At 42.5% G+C, this 17,986-nt stretch overlaps 1 protein-coding gene across 3 annotated transcripts in view; it reads left to right on the top strand.

Moving 5' to 3' along the window:
• LOC132868506 (dynein axonemal assembly factor 5-like) overlaps positions 1-17,986 on the top strand; it is a 231,838-nt gene that overhangs the window by 102,449 nt on the left and 111,403 nt on the right. For all 3 annotated transcript variants that reach the window (XM_060901430.1, XM_060901429.1, XM_060901431.1), the window contains exon 5: positions 7,527-7,759. In XM_060901430.1, coding sequence (XP_060757413.1) covers positions 7,527-7,759 — 233 coding nt within the window. The remainder of the gene's footprint in view (positions 1-7,526; positions 7,760-17,986) is intronic.

The raw sequence follows: 17,986 nt of genomic DNA, 5'->3' as shown, positions 1-17,986 counted from the left end.
ATGGTTCTCGAATGAATTATCTGAACTTATTCATGAAAGAAATTTGGCCTGGGCCACAGCCAGGAAGTCGGACTCAGAAAGGGATTGGGTAGCTTTTAGAGCATTGAGAAATAAATGCACAGCACTGATACGCAGATCAAAATCTGATTATTATCTAAATCAGGGGTGTCCAAACTGATCCATAAAGGGCCGTGTGGCTGCAGGGTTTCATTCCAGCCATGCAGCAGCACACTTGACTTGGCTCATTCAATCAACTGAACTGTCTTCACACAGTCAAATACTTGCAGCCACACCCACCCTTGATTAAAGGGTGGGTGTGTCAGTTGATTGAATAAGCCAAATGAGGTGTGCTGCTGCATGGCTGGAATGAAAACCTGCAGCCACACGGCCCTTTATGGATCAGTTTGGACACCCCTGATCTAAATGAAACTTCACAAAATATTAATAATCCTCTTAAATTTTGGAAAACTATAAAGTCTCTTTCTCCCTTGACATTATGTAATGACTTTCCTGATTACATTTTATTAAATGTAATCAGGATTACAAATAGGCTTGATATTGTAAATAGTTTTAATAAGCATTTTATTTCTTCAGGGTCAATTTTTAATGAATCTTCTGTGAGTGATGCACCAAATTTATCTCCTCCTTTGAGAAGAAATGGTCCTATATTTAGCTTTTCAGCCATCACAAGAAATGAGGTTGTAAAGGCCCTAAAAAATCTGGATGTTAAGAAGTCTGCAGGGCCCGATGAAATTGAGCCTTATTTCTTAAAATTAGCTGCGGAGATTATTGCTGGGCCACTGTCTTATATTTTCAATTTATCACTAGAACAGAATGTTGTCCCAGATGTCTGGAAATCTGCTTTGGTTGTACCCCTGCTGAAAGGTAGCGATCCAACCATTTTAGATAATTATAGACCAATATCTAAGCCAGGGGTGTCAAACCTGATCCATAAAGGGCCGTGTGGCTGCAGGTTTTCATTCCAGCCATGCAGCAGCACCCTGATTTGGCTTATTCAATCAACTGACACACCCACCCTTTAATCAAGGGTGGGTGTGGCTGCAAGTATTTGACTGTGTGAAGACAGTTCAGTTGATTGAATGAGCCAAGTCAGGTGTGCTGCTGCATGGCTGGAATGAAAACCTGCAGCCACAAGGCCCTTTATGGATCAGGTTTGACACCCCTGATCTAAGCTGTCAATTATTGCCAAAATTCTTGAATCTATTGTTAGTGAACAACTAAAGGATTTTCTGGTTAGTAAATGCATTCTGTCTAAGTTTCAGTCAGGCTTTAGAAAGAACCATAGTACAGTGACTGCCACTATGAAACTTTTAAATGATGTCATTTGTGCGTTAGATTGTGGAAAATCTTGTGCTGCAGTGTTTATTGATTTGACTAAAGCCTTTGATACTGTCAATCATAGGATCCTTTTATCACGTCTTTACAGCATTGGTCTTTCTGAGTCCGCAGTAGGTTGGATTTCTAACTACCTAAATGACAGGACCCAGAGGGTACAACTTAAGGGGTCACTTTCTAACAGGCTTAATGTTGACACTGGGGTGTCACAGGGGTCCATTTTGGGCCCCCTGCTATTTACATTATATATTAACAATCTTGGTGATAACTTATCTGATGCAAGTATACACTTATATGCAGATGATACTGTAATTTATTGTTCTGCACCCTCTATTGACAGGTGCATTTTAAAGCTGCAGGAAGCATTTGTAAGGGTTCAGCACAATCTTTTATCACTGAAATTGGTATTAAATGATAAGAAAACTAAATATATGATCTTTTCAAGGAGCCAGAAGTGTATTTCTTCTATACCAACTATACGCTGCAGGGCAGATCCATAGAATTGGTCTCCTCCTACAAATATTTAGGCTTTGTGTTGGAGGAGGATCTATCTTTTAAACTCCATGTAAAACAATTGCTTTTCAAGCTAAGATTAAAATTGGGGTTTTATTATCGCAATAGTGCTTGTTTCTCTCAGACTGCCAGAAGAAAGTTGGTAGAAGCTACATTTTTACCTGTTCTAGATTATGGGGATATTTTTTATAGAAACACCACTAAGGCACTTTTACAATCTTTTTAGATTCTGTTTATTATTCCGCGTTAAGATTTATATCTCGTAAAAATCACTCTACACACCACTGTGTACTGTATAATCTAGTAGGCTGGCCATCATTACATATTAGACGGCATAAGCATTGGCTCCTCTTTGTATATAAGGCGATACTTGGTCAGTTTCCTTTGTATATCTGTAGTCTTTTATCTTTTAGCAATCAAGGGTATAATCTACGCTCAAGTAGCTACATTCTTTTAAATGTCCCCAAAATGAAGACAGAATTTGGTAAAACTGCTTTTAGTTATTGTGCCTCAGCTGCGTGGAATGAGATTCAAAAATCACTCAGACTTGCTATTTTTATGTCTGCAAATGATTTCAAATTTTATCTTAATCATACATTCAATACTGTTTGCACTTGTTTTTAACTTTTGATCTTGTTTTATGTATTTACTTAACCATACATTGTATTTTATGTATTTACTATACCACACATGCAAAACTGTTTGCGCTTTTTATTTTTTTTTATTTTTTTTTTTTGATCTTGTTTTATGTATTTTCTTTTTTATTGTATTCTATATTTTATACTTATTTTAATTCTTTCTGTTTTCCTGCATCCTGTGTGTTGTATTGTAATGTGTGCTGCTGCCTTGGCCAGGGCTCACTTGTAAAAGAGATATTTATCTCAATGTGATTTTGTTTCCCTGGTTAAACAAAGGTAAATAAATAATGCATTGTTGATGCTCATCAGGCTGGAAAAGGTTACAAAACCATCTCTAAAGACTCCACTAATCCACAGTCAGACAGAGTGTGTACAAATGGAGGAAATTCAAGACCATTGTTACCCTCCCCAGGAGTGGTCGACCAACAAAGATCACTTCAAGAGCAAGGTGTGTAATAGTCAGCGAGGTCACAAAGGACCCCAGGGTATCTTCTAAGCAACTGAAGGCCTCTTTCACATTGGCTAATGTTTATGAGTCCACCATCAGGAGAACACTGAACAACAATGGTGTGCATGGCAGGGTTGCAAGGAGAAAGCCACTGCTTTCCAAAAAGAACATTGCTGCTCATCTGCAGTTTGCTAAAGATCACGTGGAAAAGCCAGAAAGCCAATGGAAAAATGTTTCATGGACGGATGAGACCAAAATAGAACTTTTTGGTTTAAATGAGAAGCGTTATGTTTAGAGAAAGGAAAAGACTGCATTCCAGTGTAAGAACCTTATCTCCTCTGTGAAACATGGTGGTGGCAGTATCATGGTTTGAGCCTGTTCTGCTGCATCTGGGCCAGGACAGCTTGCCATCGTTGATGGAACAATGAATTCTGAATTATACCAGCAAATTCTAAAGGAAAATGTCAGGACATCTGTCCATGAACTAAATCTCAAGAGAAGGTGGGTCATGCAGCAAGACAACAACCCTAAGCACACAAGTCATTCTACCAAAAAATGATTAAAGGAGAATAAAGTTAATGTTTTGGAATGGCCAAGTCAAAGTCCTGACCTTAATCCAATCGAAAGGTTGTGGAAGGACCTGAAGCGAGCAGTTAAATGTGAGGAAACCCACCAACATCCCAGAGTTGAAGCTGTTCCGTACAGAGGAATGGGCTAAAATTCCTCCAAGCCGGTGTGCAGGACTGATCAACAGTTACCGGAAACGTTTGGTTGCAGTTATTGCTGCACAAGGGGGTCACACCAGATACTGAAAGCAAAGGTTCACATACTTTTGCCACTCACAGATATGTAATATTGGATCATTTTCCTCAATAAATAATAACCTTTAATAACCAATAAATAAATAACCTTTCGCCCGTTCAGCTGGGATAGGCTCCAGCTTGCCTGTGACCCTGTAGAACAGGATCAAGCCGCTCGAGATAATGAGATGAGAAATAAATGACCAAGTATAATATTTTTGTCTCATTTGTTTAACTGGGTTCTCTTTATCTACTTCTGTTAAAATCTGATGATGTTTTTGGTCATATTTATGCAGAAATATAGAAAATTATAAAGGGTTCACAAACTTTCAAGCACCACTGTATGCTGTGGATGAACTGTTAGAATGGAAAATAGTGTGCATGCATGTGTGCATGTGTGTACGCGTCCCCAAGCTGGGGGGGGGGGGATAATAATAATAATAATACACTTTATTTATCCTTTGGGGACAGTTCAGCATAGCTGTTCTCCCAGGTGCCCCTGATACAGAATGAAATTCAAAATTATAATGATTAAGATCATTACAGTTATTTACAATATGAAATATGATATCAAATGATTATAATATACAATAGCGACTCTGTCAGAAAGGCTGGTCAGGGGTCCGATAATACTTCCTAAAAAATGATGATTCAGCCGCAATATCACTTTAGTGCAAAGGTGTTTTATTCTAACCCATGCAAAACAGTGCCACCACAAGGGTGAGAATAGTCCAACAATCCACAGGTACAAACTGTTACTAGAGAAAAAGAAACCTATATACGGAGCATTAGCACAGCAGTATTCCCCGATTCAGAACACAGCTTCTCAATCATACCTGCTTCACTTAAATCTCTGAGTGAACTAACTCACTGAGTCTGATCATCTGCAGTCAGTCGATATGACTAAAGGCTCACTCACAACCTCCTGTATGTGCTACTTCAGGCTGTCTATGGTAAAAAATTTAGTTAAACCGTGCTTGAGACTTGTGCGACACTTGCGTGTGTTCAGCGCCGTAGAAAGTCACAGACTGGCCATGGAGACTTTTGGTCCTGCACATGCAAATTCTATGGGTCTTGTGAAAAATCAAGAGCGCATACACTACGTATGGGACCCATACTCCTTTTGTACACCTGAACCAAGTCAGCAGCACGACTAGTAGGGGCTTTTTGCGATGACCGTATGACACATGAGTGACGTACGGTTTGAGATGCTACTTCCTTGAGCCACATGAGCTTGCGTTCTGTCATGTAGTGCCTTCACCAAGTTGATAAATTTGGTGGGACATCCGTACTTTCCATAGGCCCTCCCGAGACGCTGTGTCAAATGCCTTGGTGAAGTTAGTCAATAAATATGGCATACATCGGCATATTCTGCTCTATACACTTCTCTTGAGTTTGTCGCAGACAAAAGATCATATCCATGGTACCTCTACCACTGCGGAAACCGCAGTGAGTCTCAGGCAAAATATTGGGAGCTATGTATTCACGAGAAGTATACGAGCCAGGATCTTTCCGGCTGTTGAAAGAAGAGAGATGCCTCGATAGTTACCACAGTCCTTTCTACTAACTTTCTTAAAGACTGGTACAATGTGAGCATCTTTCCAGTCTTGTGGCACGTCCTCATTTTCCCAGATTTGTAGGACCAGCTTATACAGGCTTGAGGCAAGTTTCACACCGCCATATTTCCAAATTTCTGCGGGTATACCACACCTTCCAGGGGATTTACCTTCCTTCCTTGCATTAATGGCATCCAGAAGTTCCTTGAGGTCAGGTTTTTCATCAAGGGCTGTGATGATTGACTTCTGTTCATTGGAATCCAAGACAGAGCAGTCAACCTCTCCTGGTATGTTGAGTAGCTGGTCAAAATAATGTGCAACTCTATCAAGAATTTCAGCTTTCTCCTGAAGCACTGTCAAGAGCAGTGAACTGTATTGTAGCTCTCTTCTGGAAGGCAACAGTGGATCTAATCATGTGGTGGTCTGTTAAACAATCTGCGCCTCTCATGGTTCTCGTGTTCAAGATGTCATTTCGGTCTCTCTGTCTTATGTAATCTAAAAGGTGCCAATGTTTAGAGTGAGGATGCATCCATGTGGTCTTGTGATGTTCTTTTGTGCTTGAAGATTGTGTCTGTGATGACCAGGCTGTGCTCTGAACAGAGAGACAGAAGTCGTTCACCATTTGAATTGCACTTCCCAACTCCGTGTGGGCCGATCACACCCGGCCAATTGTCCACCTCCTTTCCAACCCTGGCATTGAAGTCTCCAGCTATCATCAGTTCATCATCATTAGGGACTCTCCACAATACCCCTCTCAAGCTGTTATAGAAGTCCTCTTTGATCTCTTCAGGATTGGTCATGGTTGGAGCATAAACACTGACTATGTTGGTGTGGACATTCCTCAGCAGTGGGAGTCGTATGGTGATAGTATAATCATTTATAGGTGTTAGATCTTGTTCCAACAGCTGAGCAATGGAGTTCCTTATTGCAAAGCCAACTCCAGCGTCTCTTCTCTCCATACACTCCCCTACCACTCCAGAAGAATGTATAGCCATCGTCCACCATGCTGTCATATGAAGGCAGTCGAGTCTCACTTAGACAGCTATATCAATGTTGTATCCGTCAAGTTCTTTAGCTACAAGAGCTGTCTGATGTTCAGGTCTTCTTGAATCAATTCTATCATTCTAACATTCCATTCACTGACATTCAGAGTCACCTTGCATCCTAGCTTACTTTTCACTGGAGTGGGAGTGAACCAATGAGAACCTTGTTAACCTGGGCAACGTTTGAGCCGGTATGGGAGTCTGGTTTTGCCATTTGATACCATCAAACTGCATGCAAGGTTTCAGCAACACTAGCTTTTGCAGTTGACTAGATATGCTGTCTCGGCATGGCAAAAATGTGGTCCAGCAGGCAAGGACAGGCCGAAACATGCTGGCATTGGTGCCATGCTGCAGCAGCTGGCTGGTAGATAGGTCTGTTTATCTCTGTCCTACGATGATGCCACAGGTCACCTAAGTGGGAGTGGTCCACCACAGACCTTAAGACAGATCTTTTATTTCATACTGTCAGGATGCCCAGTTTCACCCTCCACATCTAGGCTAGAGCCTAGCAGGATTGCCGATTTAGTTGCCGACAGCCCGACCCATGCAGCAGGTTGTACCGGGTTACATGATTACCAGTAGCAGGCGAATCAACACCTGACCTGACATAACATCAGGTCTACACAGTCTGTTTTTCAACCTGTAACCCCACCGCCATGGGCTCACCCCAGTTCCCATATTTCGCGGGTCAACTTCAGTAAAACAGTTCCTGTACCTCCTGTCGAGTTTGGCCCTATGCAGCACCTGTACCCAGGAAGCGCAAACCAGGAAGTGCATGGACACCTGGAAGGACAATACATGGCATCTGCTAGACTTCGCTGAAAAGTACAAAATTAAATGCTAAGTGAAGTGCTAATGTTGTTGCGTGTTCTTATTGGGTTCTGGGGGGAAAAGATTTAGTTTGTGCGTTCTAAGCAAAGGCTGACATTTTCAGTGACGGAGCCTCGTCACAGACCCTACTAAAATATATGTACTAGTAGGTGTAGTAACCTTATTAAAATATATGGACTACTTCGGTATAACGAGAGAGTAGGCTATGAGGGAAGTACAAGAGATTGGCTGGGCGGACCACTTATTTTTAGTTTTATAGTAACCCTGACTTGGTTAAAACTGTCCTTTTTGCATTCACTATTCAATTTACTTTGCATTATTCTCCTTATTTCTCCTCTCAGTGGATCGTCCAGGGCTGGGCTGCAGGGAGCTGGTGGTGAGGAACTTGTCAAAGTTAATGCCAGCCTTGAGTCGTGATGTTCGTGACTGGCTTGTGCAGACACGACTGAAGACAGTGCAGTTACTGCAGGTTCTCCTGTTGCATGCTGAAGACCACTGCACGCAACACCTACAGCATCTTCTCACAGCTCTCTACCATGCCTGCACTGACTCAGAAAAAGACATCAGAACAAAGGTAAGCTACTCTTGCTAATCCTTGTTCTTGGACTGATAATGCAGGGACTTCTCATCTCATTATCTCTAGCCGCTTTATCCTGTTCTGCAGGGTCGCAGGCAAGCTGGAGCCTATCCCAGCTGACTACGGGCGAAAGGCGGGGTACACCCTGGACAAGTTGCCAGGTCATCACAGGGCTGACACATAGACACAGACAACCATTCACACTCACATTCACACCTACGGACAATTTAGAGTCACCAGTTAACCTAACCTGCATGTCTTTGGACTGTGGGGGAAACTGGAGCACCCAGAGGAAACCCACGTGGACACGGAGAACGTGCAACCTCCACACAGAAAGGCCCTCGCCGGCCACAGGGCTCAAACCCGGACCTTCTTGCTGTGAGGCGACAGTGCTAACCACTACACCACCGTGCCACCCATGCAGGGACTTATGAAGGATATTTTGAATTAAGCATAAAGCATTCTTATTTTACTTTATGTACTGTAAATTCTGAGAGCAGTGTTTGGTTTGCCCAAACCAAGTGTTTCTACCCAAAGACTTAAAGTGTAATCAGAAAAAGGGCTGCTGTACTGTTTCTTTTGTTTTTTTTTTTTGTTTTTTTTCCTGTCTGTTGTGAATCAAAACAAATTATGTTATGAATATATTAGTATTGTCAAAGCAGATAGATAGATAGTGAAACAGAGCAAGAGACATAAAAAATGAAAGCTGTAGGAGGTAGATATTAATATAGAAGAAGATAGATGGATAGGTAAAGAATGAGAGAGAACATAAAGAAATTAAATAGATGGGGAAGTTGGATATTAATAGATAGACAGCTAAGGAATGAAAAAGAGAGAGACAGAGAAAGAGTGGTAACAGTAAGAATTGAGCTATTGAATGTTAAGTCACAAAAATTCCAACATTTTCACACACGCGTGCACACACACACAGTGGTGCTTGAAAGTTTGTGAACCCTTTAAAATTTTCTATATTTCTGCATAAGACCTAAAACATCATCAGATTTTAACACAAGTCCTAAAAGTAGATAAAGAGAACCCAGTTAAACAAGTGAGACAAAAATATTATACTTGGTCATTTGAGGAAAATGATCTAATATTACATATCTGTGAGTGGCAAAAGTATGTGAACCTATGCTTTCAGTATCTGGTGTGACTCCCTTGTGCAGCAATAACTGCAACTAAACGTTTCCAGTAACTGTTGATCAGTCTTTCACACCGGCTTGGAGGAATTTTAGCCCATTTCTCCATACAGAACAGTTTCACCTCTGGGATGTTGGTGGGTTGCCTCGCATGAACTGCTTGTTTCAGGTCCTTCCACAACCTTTCGATTGGATTAAGGTCAGGACTTTGACTTGGCCATTCCAAAACATTAACTTTATTCTTCTTTAACCATTCTTTGGTACAATGACTTGTGTGCTTAGGGTTGTTGTCTTGGTGCATGACCCACCTTCTCTTGAGATTTAGTTCATGGACAGATGTCCTGACATTTTCCTTGAGAATTAGCTGGTATAATTCAGAATTCATTGTTCCATCAATGATGGCAAGCCATCCTGACCCAGATACAGCAAAACAGGCCCAAACCATGATACTACCACCACCATGTTTCACAGATGGGATAAGGTTCTTATACTGGAATGCAGTGTTTTCCTTTCTCCAAACATAATGCTTCTCATTTAAACCAAAAAGTTTTATTTTGGTCTCATCCATCCATGACATTTTTCCAATAGCCTTCTGGCTTGTCCACGTGATCTTTAGCAAAGTGCAGACAAGCAGCAATGTTCTTTTTGGAGACCAGTGGCTTTCTCCTTTGCCCCTTTTCCACCAAAGCCGTTCCAGGGCTGGTTCGGGGCCAGTGCTTAGTTTGGAACCAGGTTTTCTGTTTCCACTGACAAAGAACTGGCTCTGGGGCCAGAAAAACCGGTTCCAGGCTAGCACCAACTCTCTGCTGGGCTAGAGGAAAGAACCGCTTACGTCCACGGGGGGGGGGGGCCGAGTTGTTAAGACCAACAACAATAACAAGACCGCGAAAGATCGCCCTTTTTAAGCGACGAGAAGCCGCAGCTGTACAAACGCTTAGTCATCCATTATTATTATTGTTGTTGCAGCTGCTGCTGCTTCTTCCATGTTGTTTTTGCTTCGATATTCGCGCCAAGGTTTATGCAAACGTAGCGACGTAACTGACGTATACAGCGACGTAATGACATATACAACGACGTAACTGACGTATACAGCAATGTAATGACGTGGCTTCCCTTAGCACCACGAGCGATGGAAAAGCAAACTGGTTCTCAGCTGGCTCGCAAGTTGAACAAGTTGTGAACCAGCACCAGCACTGGCCCCGAACCAGCCCTGGAACTGATTTGGTGGAAAAGAGGCACTTGCAACCCTGCCATGCACACCATTGTTGTTCAGTGTTCTCCTGATGGTGGACTCATGAACATTAACATTAGCCAACGTGAGAGAGGTCTTCAGTTGCTTAGAAGGTACCCTGGGGTACTTTGTGACCATGCCGACTATTACACGCCTTGCTTTTGGAGTGATCTTTGTTGGTCAACCACTCCTGGGGAGGGTAACAATGGTCTTGAATTTCCTCCATTTGTACACAATCTGTCTGACTGTGGATTGGTGGAGTCCAAACTCTTTAGAGATGGTTTTGTAACCTTTTCCAGTCTGATGAGCATCAACAACGCTTTTTCTGAGGTCCTCAGAAATCTCCTTTGTTCGTGCCATGATACACTTCCACAAACATGTGTTGTAAAGATCAGACTTTGATAGATCCCTGTTCTTTAAATAAAACAGGGTGCCCACTCACACGTGATTTGTCATCCCACTGATTGAAAACAATTCAAATTAAGTGCTACTCCTAGAGGTTCACATACTTTTGCCACTCACAGATATGTAATATTGGATCATTTTCCTCCATAAATAAATGACCAAGTATCATATTTTTGTCTCATTTGTTTAACTGGGTTATCTTTATCTACTTTTAGGACTTGTGTGAAAGTCTGATTATGTTTTAGGTCATATTTATGCAGAAATATAGAAAATTCTAAAGACATCACAAACTTTCAAGCACCACTGTTTATAGGAGTCTCAGTGACATTTGGGGGCGCTGTGGAGTCCTGCAGACACACCTGGGGTCAAGTCCCTATGGCTGTGTAGCGGTGGCATGACTGATGTGTGTACCAAATTTCATGAATTTTTGAATATGTACAAGGTGTCAAATCTGTATTTTTGAACTAGGTGGCGATATGGTGTTAATGAAGCCCACTTAGACTAATTTCCCATATCACCTCAAATTGTATCATAGGACAAATGTATGTGCAAGATTTCATGAGATTTTAGCCATCGTAAGCCCCTCAAAATAGCGCAGGAATATTTCAAAATCCCGCATTCCATCCAACATGGCTGACTTCCTGTTGAGCAGAGTCAAATACAACCAAGTGAACTTTGTCCTGTATCACAAGAGTATTGATCACACCAAATTTCGTGCCAATCCGAGCAACTTCATCTCAACCATAGCTTGTTCTTTGGGGCACTATAGAGCTCCGAGACCAAGCCCAGTGTAACTTTGTGATTTTACGCACATTTGATCATTGTGCCAAAATTCGTGAGTTTTCGAGCATTGCAAATGCCTCAAAAACAAGTTTTTCTGTGGAGAAATAAAATAATAATAATCAGAAGAAGAAGAAAAACATGCCGAAAACAATAGGGCTTTCCACCTATGGTGTGGTGCTCGGGCCCTAATGATGATGATGATGATGATGATGATAGTAATAATAATAATAAGAAGAAGAAGAAGAAGAAAAAACAGGCTGAAAACAATGGGGCTTTGCACCTATGGTGCAGGCCATCGACCTTTCACCTTGGTGCTTGGGCCCTAATAATAAGAAAAACCATGATGAAAACAATAGGGCTTTGCGCTTGTGGTGTAGGCCATAGTCCTATACAGTGCCTTGCAAAAGTATTCATACCTCTTGAACTTTTTCACATTTTTCCACCTTACAACCACGAACTTAAAAGTTTAAGATTTTATATGATAGACCAACACAGAGTAGCACATAATTGTGAAGTGAAACGAAAATGATAAATGGTCTTCAAAATTTTAAACAAATAAAAATCTGAAAAATGTGGTGTGCATTAGTATTCAGCCCCCTGTACTCTGATACCTCTAAATACAATCCAGTGCAATCAATTGCCTTCAGAAGTCATCTAATTAGTTAATAGAGTCCTACTGTGTGTAATTTACTCTCAGCATAAATACACTTGTTCTGTGAAGGTCTCAGTGGTTTGTTAGAGAACACTGAAGAACAAACAGCATCATGAAGACCAAAGAACTCACCAGACAGGTCAGGGATAAAGTTCTGGAGAAGTTTAAAGCAGGGTTAGGTTATAAAAAAATATCCCAAGCTTTGAACATCTCAAGAAGCACTGTTCAATCCATCATTAAAAAATGGAAAAAGTATGGCACAACTGCAAACCTACCAAGACATGGCCGTCCACCTAAACTGACAGAGCGAGCAAGGAGAGCACTGGTCAGAGAAGCAGCCAAGAGGCCCATGATCACTCTGGAGGAGCTGCAGAAATCGACAGCTCAGGTGGGAGAATCTGTGCACACGACAACTATAAGTTGTACACTCCACAAATCTGGCCTTTTTTGGAAGAGTGGCAAGTCAAGTCAAGTTTATTTGTATAGCACTTTTAACAAACATTGTCGCAAAGCAGCTTTACAGAATTTGAACAACTTAAAACATGAGCTAATTTTGTCCCTAATCTATCCCCAATGAGCAAGCCTGTGGCGACGGTGGCAAGGAAAAACTCCCTTAGTTTGAGGGAGAAACCTCGAGAGGAACCAGACTCAAAAGGGAACCCATCCTCATTTGGGCAACAACAGACAGCATGACTATAACATTAACAGTTTTAACATGAAGACAGTTTCGTTGATGTTATAACTCTTCATTGATGGAAACTTGAGTGCAAAACTGTTCATGACAACTGCAGTCCTAAAGTTAGCAAGTTAACTGTAGTCCTCAGCCATAAAAGCATTACTGTAAGAGTCCAGAGCATCCTCCAGGTATAACCCTCAACTGTCCTCATAGGGCCGTCCTTCACAGGAGCGATGCGATAAAAAGAAGAAAGCCATTGTTGAAAGAGAGGCATAAGAAATGTAGGGGACACAGCAAACATGTGGAAGAAGGTGCTTTGGTCAGATGAGACCAAAGTTGAACTTTTTGGCTTAAATGCAAAGTGCTATGTGTGGTGAAAAACTAATACTGCTCATCACCCTGCACACACCATCCCCACTGTGAAACATGGTGGTGGCAGCATCATGCTATGGGGATGCTTTTCTTCAGCAGGGACAGGGAAGCTGGTCAGAGTTGATAGGAAGATGGATGGAGCTAAATACAGGGCAATCCTGGAAGAAAACCTGTTGGAGGCTGCAAAAGACTTGAGACTGGGAAGGAGATTCACCTTCCAGCAAGACAATGACCCTAAACATACAGCCAGAGCTACAATGGAATGGTTTAGGTAAAAGAATATTCATGTGTTAGAATGGCCCAGTCAAAGTCCAGACCTAAATCCCATTGAGCATCTGTGGCAAGACTTGAAAATTGCTATTCACAGATGCTCTCCATCCAATCTGGCTGAGCTTGAGCTATTTTGCAAAGAAGAATGGGCAAAAAAGTCAGTGTCTAGATGTGCAAAGCTGGTAGAGACATACCACAAAAGACTTGCAGCTGTAATTGCAGCAAAAGGTGGCTCTACAAAGTATTGATGCAGGGGGGCTGAATACTAATGCACATCACGTTTTTCAGATTTTTATTTGTTTAAAATTTTGAAGACCATTTATCATTTTCGTTTCACTTCAAAATTATGTGCTACTCTGTGTTGGTCTATCACATAAAATCTCAATAAAAACCTTTTAAGTTCGTGGTTGTAAGGTGGAAAAATGTGAAAAAGTTCAAGGGGTATGAATACTTTTGCAAGGCACTGTACCTCGGTGCTCGGGCCCTAATAACAGAGGCAGACATCCAACAATGAGTCTCAGGTATGAAGATCATGAGGACCTGACATGATTCACACCTACTGGCTGAAGAAGCTAAGAGCATGCCATGATTGCCTGGCAACACAAATGATTGAGCTGCTAACAACAGGCACTCCCCCAAACTGGCAAACAGAGGGCAGGATAATCCTGGTCATGAAGAATACCAATAAGGGTACAACACCTTCAAACTACTGGCCAATAACCTGCCTGCTCACAACATGGAAGCTACTCTCAGGCATCATAGTAGCTGGGTTGAACCATTGAATGAAAGCTGAGCAAAGCTCAGAAGGGTATTGGAGACAATATCAGAGGGTCAGAGCACCAGCTACTGGTCGATAGAGCAATCACCCAAGACTGTACTAGATAGCTCAACCTGAGCACTGCCTGGATTGAAGACAAGAAAGCCTATGACTCAGTGCCCCACACAAGGACACTGGACTGCTTGGCACTATACAAGGTTAATAGCATACTGATAACCTACGTGAAGAACTCAATGTGGCTGTGGAAAACAACACTGGAGTTCAACCCCAAGGCCCTCACACAAGTCACTATCAAGTGTGGCATATACCAAGGTGATGCACTGTCCCCACCACTGTTCTTCATAGCCCTGAACCCCCTCAGCCAGATCATCACAAAGAGTGGATATGGAGACAGATTCAGGAGTGACCAACAGCCACCTTCTACACATGGATAACATCATGCTATATCCCAGGATTGAACAATATATTGACTCACCGATCTACCTCAAAAGGATCTTCAGCAAGGACACTGGGATGTGATCTGGACTGGATAAGTGTGGCTACATGGTGGCAAAGAGAAAAAGGTGATCAGGACTGATGGGGGTGGAGTTACCAGAAGGCAGGATAGCAGACATACAGGACAGCTACAAGTACCTGGGTATCCCACAGGCTAGTGGGTGCCATTGTGCAGAAGCAAGGAGGTCAGCCACAACCAAATACCTCCAGAAGGTAAGACAGGTTCTGAAAAGCCAGCAAAATGGTAAGAATAAGATCCAAGCCATCAACATGTATGCCTTATCAGTTATCAGATACCCAGCTGGAATAGTAAGCTGGCCACAAGAGGAGATAGATGCAGCTGATGTCAAGACACAAAAACTCCTCACAATGCATGGAGGGTTCTATCTGAAGTTCAGCACCCTGAGACTCTATGAGCCACAGAAAATCGGAGGGCAAGGATTCGTGAGTGTCAGAACCATGATCCAGGATGAAACAAGGAGCATCCATGAATACATCAGAGGGTGATAAGGAAAAATCATGGAAGACCATGCCCCTCCATGGGTTGTATCATTGGTAGACAGAGGAAATGGCTGACATCAAAAAGTCCTTCCAGTGGCTAGAGAAGACTGGCTTGAAGGACAGCACAGAGGCTCTGATCATGGTAGCACAAGAACCGTCCCTAAGCACTAGGTCTATTGAGGCAGGTGTCTGCCACAGTAGACAGGACCAAAGGTGTGGCCTCTGCAAAGATGCCCTAAGACAGTCCTGCACATAGTAGCAGGATGAAAAGTGCAAGCTGGGACAATTAAGACACTGAGAGGCATAACCAAGTGGCTGGGATAGTATACAGAAATATCAGTGCTAGAAGTACTAGAAGTCCCCCAAAGTCCCAGTGGGACATACCACCAAGGTTAAGAACAACAGAGCCAAGATCGTGTGGGACTTCATGTTCCAGACTGACAAGCAGGTGCTGGTTAACCAACCAAATACAGTGTTGGTAGACAAGGAGCAAAAAAGTGTTGTGAAAGATGTGGCAATCCCAGCTGACAGTAACATCAAGAAGAAGGAGCATGAAAAGATCGAGAAGTAGCAGGGACTGAAAGAGCAACTGGAACAGATGTGGAAGGTAAAGTCCAAAGTGGTCCTAGTGGTGATAGGAGCACGAGGGGCTGTGACCCCTAAACCGTAAGTGTGGCTCCAGCAGATTCCAGGTACATCTGAGATCTCTGTCCATGCAATGTTTCCTGTGCAACTAGCTGCCACACAATAGAGGTCTGCGCGGGTCGGATTTTTCAGTCCCGCTCCCGTCCGCGCCCGCATTGTGCAGTCCCGCTCCCGCCCACGCCCGCAAAGAATTATGATTTTCAGTCCCGCTCCCGCCCACGCCCACAAAAAAATTATGATTTTCAGTCCCGCTCCCGCCCGCGCCTGCCATATTTTGTCCCGCTCCCGCCCGCAAATCCCGCATGATGCAGACGTTTGCGTTATTTCTCAGGAAAGTTCTTGTCTTGACACAGCGTGATGGTGCCCCGCCCCCTACTTTGAGTGGATTTGAGCATAAATATCTACAGCTCACATTCACGTTTGTTATTATTTACCTTGTTTCTGAATTCAGCATGTAGTGTCTCTAATAATAATAATAATAATAATAATAATAATAATAATTAGTGCTGTCAAGCGATTAAAGTATTTAATCGCAAATCGCAATTTTTATCACATGAGAAACCATTGTAATTCTCTGATCAGCATAAAAAAAATGAATGGGCTTGCTTTGTACTAATGGTGTTTTTTTATTTTTATTGCAAAGCAGAGCTAGTAAGAGAAGTGAATTGATTTACTGCTTGAGTTAATCTACAACTCTAATCAGAGAGACAGGTTACACAGTGACGGTAGGCTTGACTCAATACTATCCCAGAAATCCTTCCTGTAATATGCAAATTTGGCCGCCTCTGATTGGACAGCCAACTTTGCATATTACAGGAAGGATTTCTGGGATAGCATTGAGTCAAGCCTACCGTCACTGTGTAACCTGTCTCTCTGATTAGAGTTGTAGACTAACGCAAGCAGTAAATCACTTCACTCATGGTTCTCTTGCTAGCTGGGTGTGAACTGCAAGTCATTAGAGTGATCAAAGGATTTCCCGTTAGGGTGATCAATGGCAAATTTAAGATGCCATTCCTCACTCAATCTGGTAATCTGACTCTCTCTGCAAATTTAGGCATCTTAAAATGTTTTTATTAATGCCAAATAAAATATCCAGCACAAATTATATATGATAGACATAAATTAATAATTTATAAATTTTATTTCAAACACGTTTTTAGTTAGCGGGACTGCAGCTTATCACCGCTCCCGCCCGCGCTGCATATGTGCACTCCCGCCCACGCGCGCATATGTGCACTCCCGCTCCCGCCCACGCGCGCATATGTGCACTCCCGCTCCCGCCCGCACGCGCATATGTGCACTTCCGGTCTCGCCCGCGCCCGCACTGAGCTTTCAAAATTTGTCCCGCGCCGCACTGCTTTGCGGCGGGTCCCGCGAGTCCCGCGGGACTCCCACGGGAGTGCAGGGCTCTACCACACAACCCCAAAGCATAATAGATCCACCCCCATGCTTAATAGCAAGGTGATCTCTTGATCAAATGAGTGACAAAGCCTCAACAGTCTTCAAGGGACACGATCACACTAGGACATGAAGATTCACCAGCACCTCACTCCTTCACTTCCTTTGAAGGGAAGTGAACTCTCTGCTGCCTTCATAAACAAAAGAAGCCTTGTGTTTTCCACCAAACCAGCCAAGTCAGCTTTCCCAATTACCTCCTCACTGACTAGGGCACTCTGTTCGTGTCTAAGCTGATGTTGGATCTGTGGCAGCTGCTGCAGATAAAACATCTAAAAACCTCTTTTTATCATCCACAAACAGACAGGCTTGTCAGGAGGTTCAAACAAACATTGAAGAGGCTGCTGCAATGAGTGGTGGATGAAGAAAGCCGCTGGGATTTACTCTTACCGTATGTGCTCTTTGTCATCCAGGAGACCCTTCAGTCTTCAATGGGGTTCACGCCGTTCAAGCTTCTGTTCAGGTGAAGACCCAGAGGCCTGCTGGACATAGCCCAGAGGTGTCAAACTCATTTTCACCCAGGGCCACATGAGCATTATGGTTGCCCTCAAAGGGCCAGTTGTAACTGTAAGACAGTATCTATGTAACTAAATGCAATGTAATGTAAAATAAATGTAACTAACATACTGTTAAATAACCATTTCTGTTTTTATTACTTATTCAAGTTACAAATATTACATGTGCATTTGCATAGATGTAAAAATGTATGTTGGCTTATTGCACTGTTATTGTAACATGAATCCTTTTGATTTATCAGGTTAAGAAACCCACATTGCTCCATCAATCAACGATCAAACTTTTCAAGGAAATAAATAAAAATAT

The sequence above is a fragment of the Neoarius graeffei genome, chromosome 20, assembly GCF_027579695.1.
Source record: "Neoarius graeffei isolate fNeoGra1 chromosome 20, fNeoGra1.pri, whole genome shotgun sequence".
NCBI lineage: Eukaryota > Metazoa > Chordata > Actinopteri > Siluriformes > Ariidae > Neoarius > Neoarius graeffei.
Note: the sequence above shows the minus strand (reverse complement) of the source record. Positions and strands in the feature narration are given on the sequence as shown.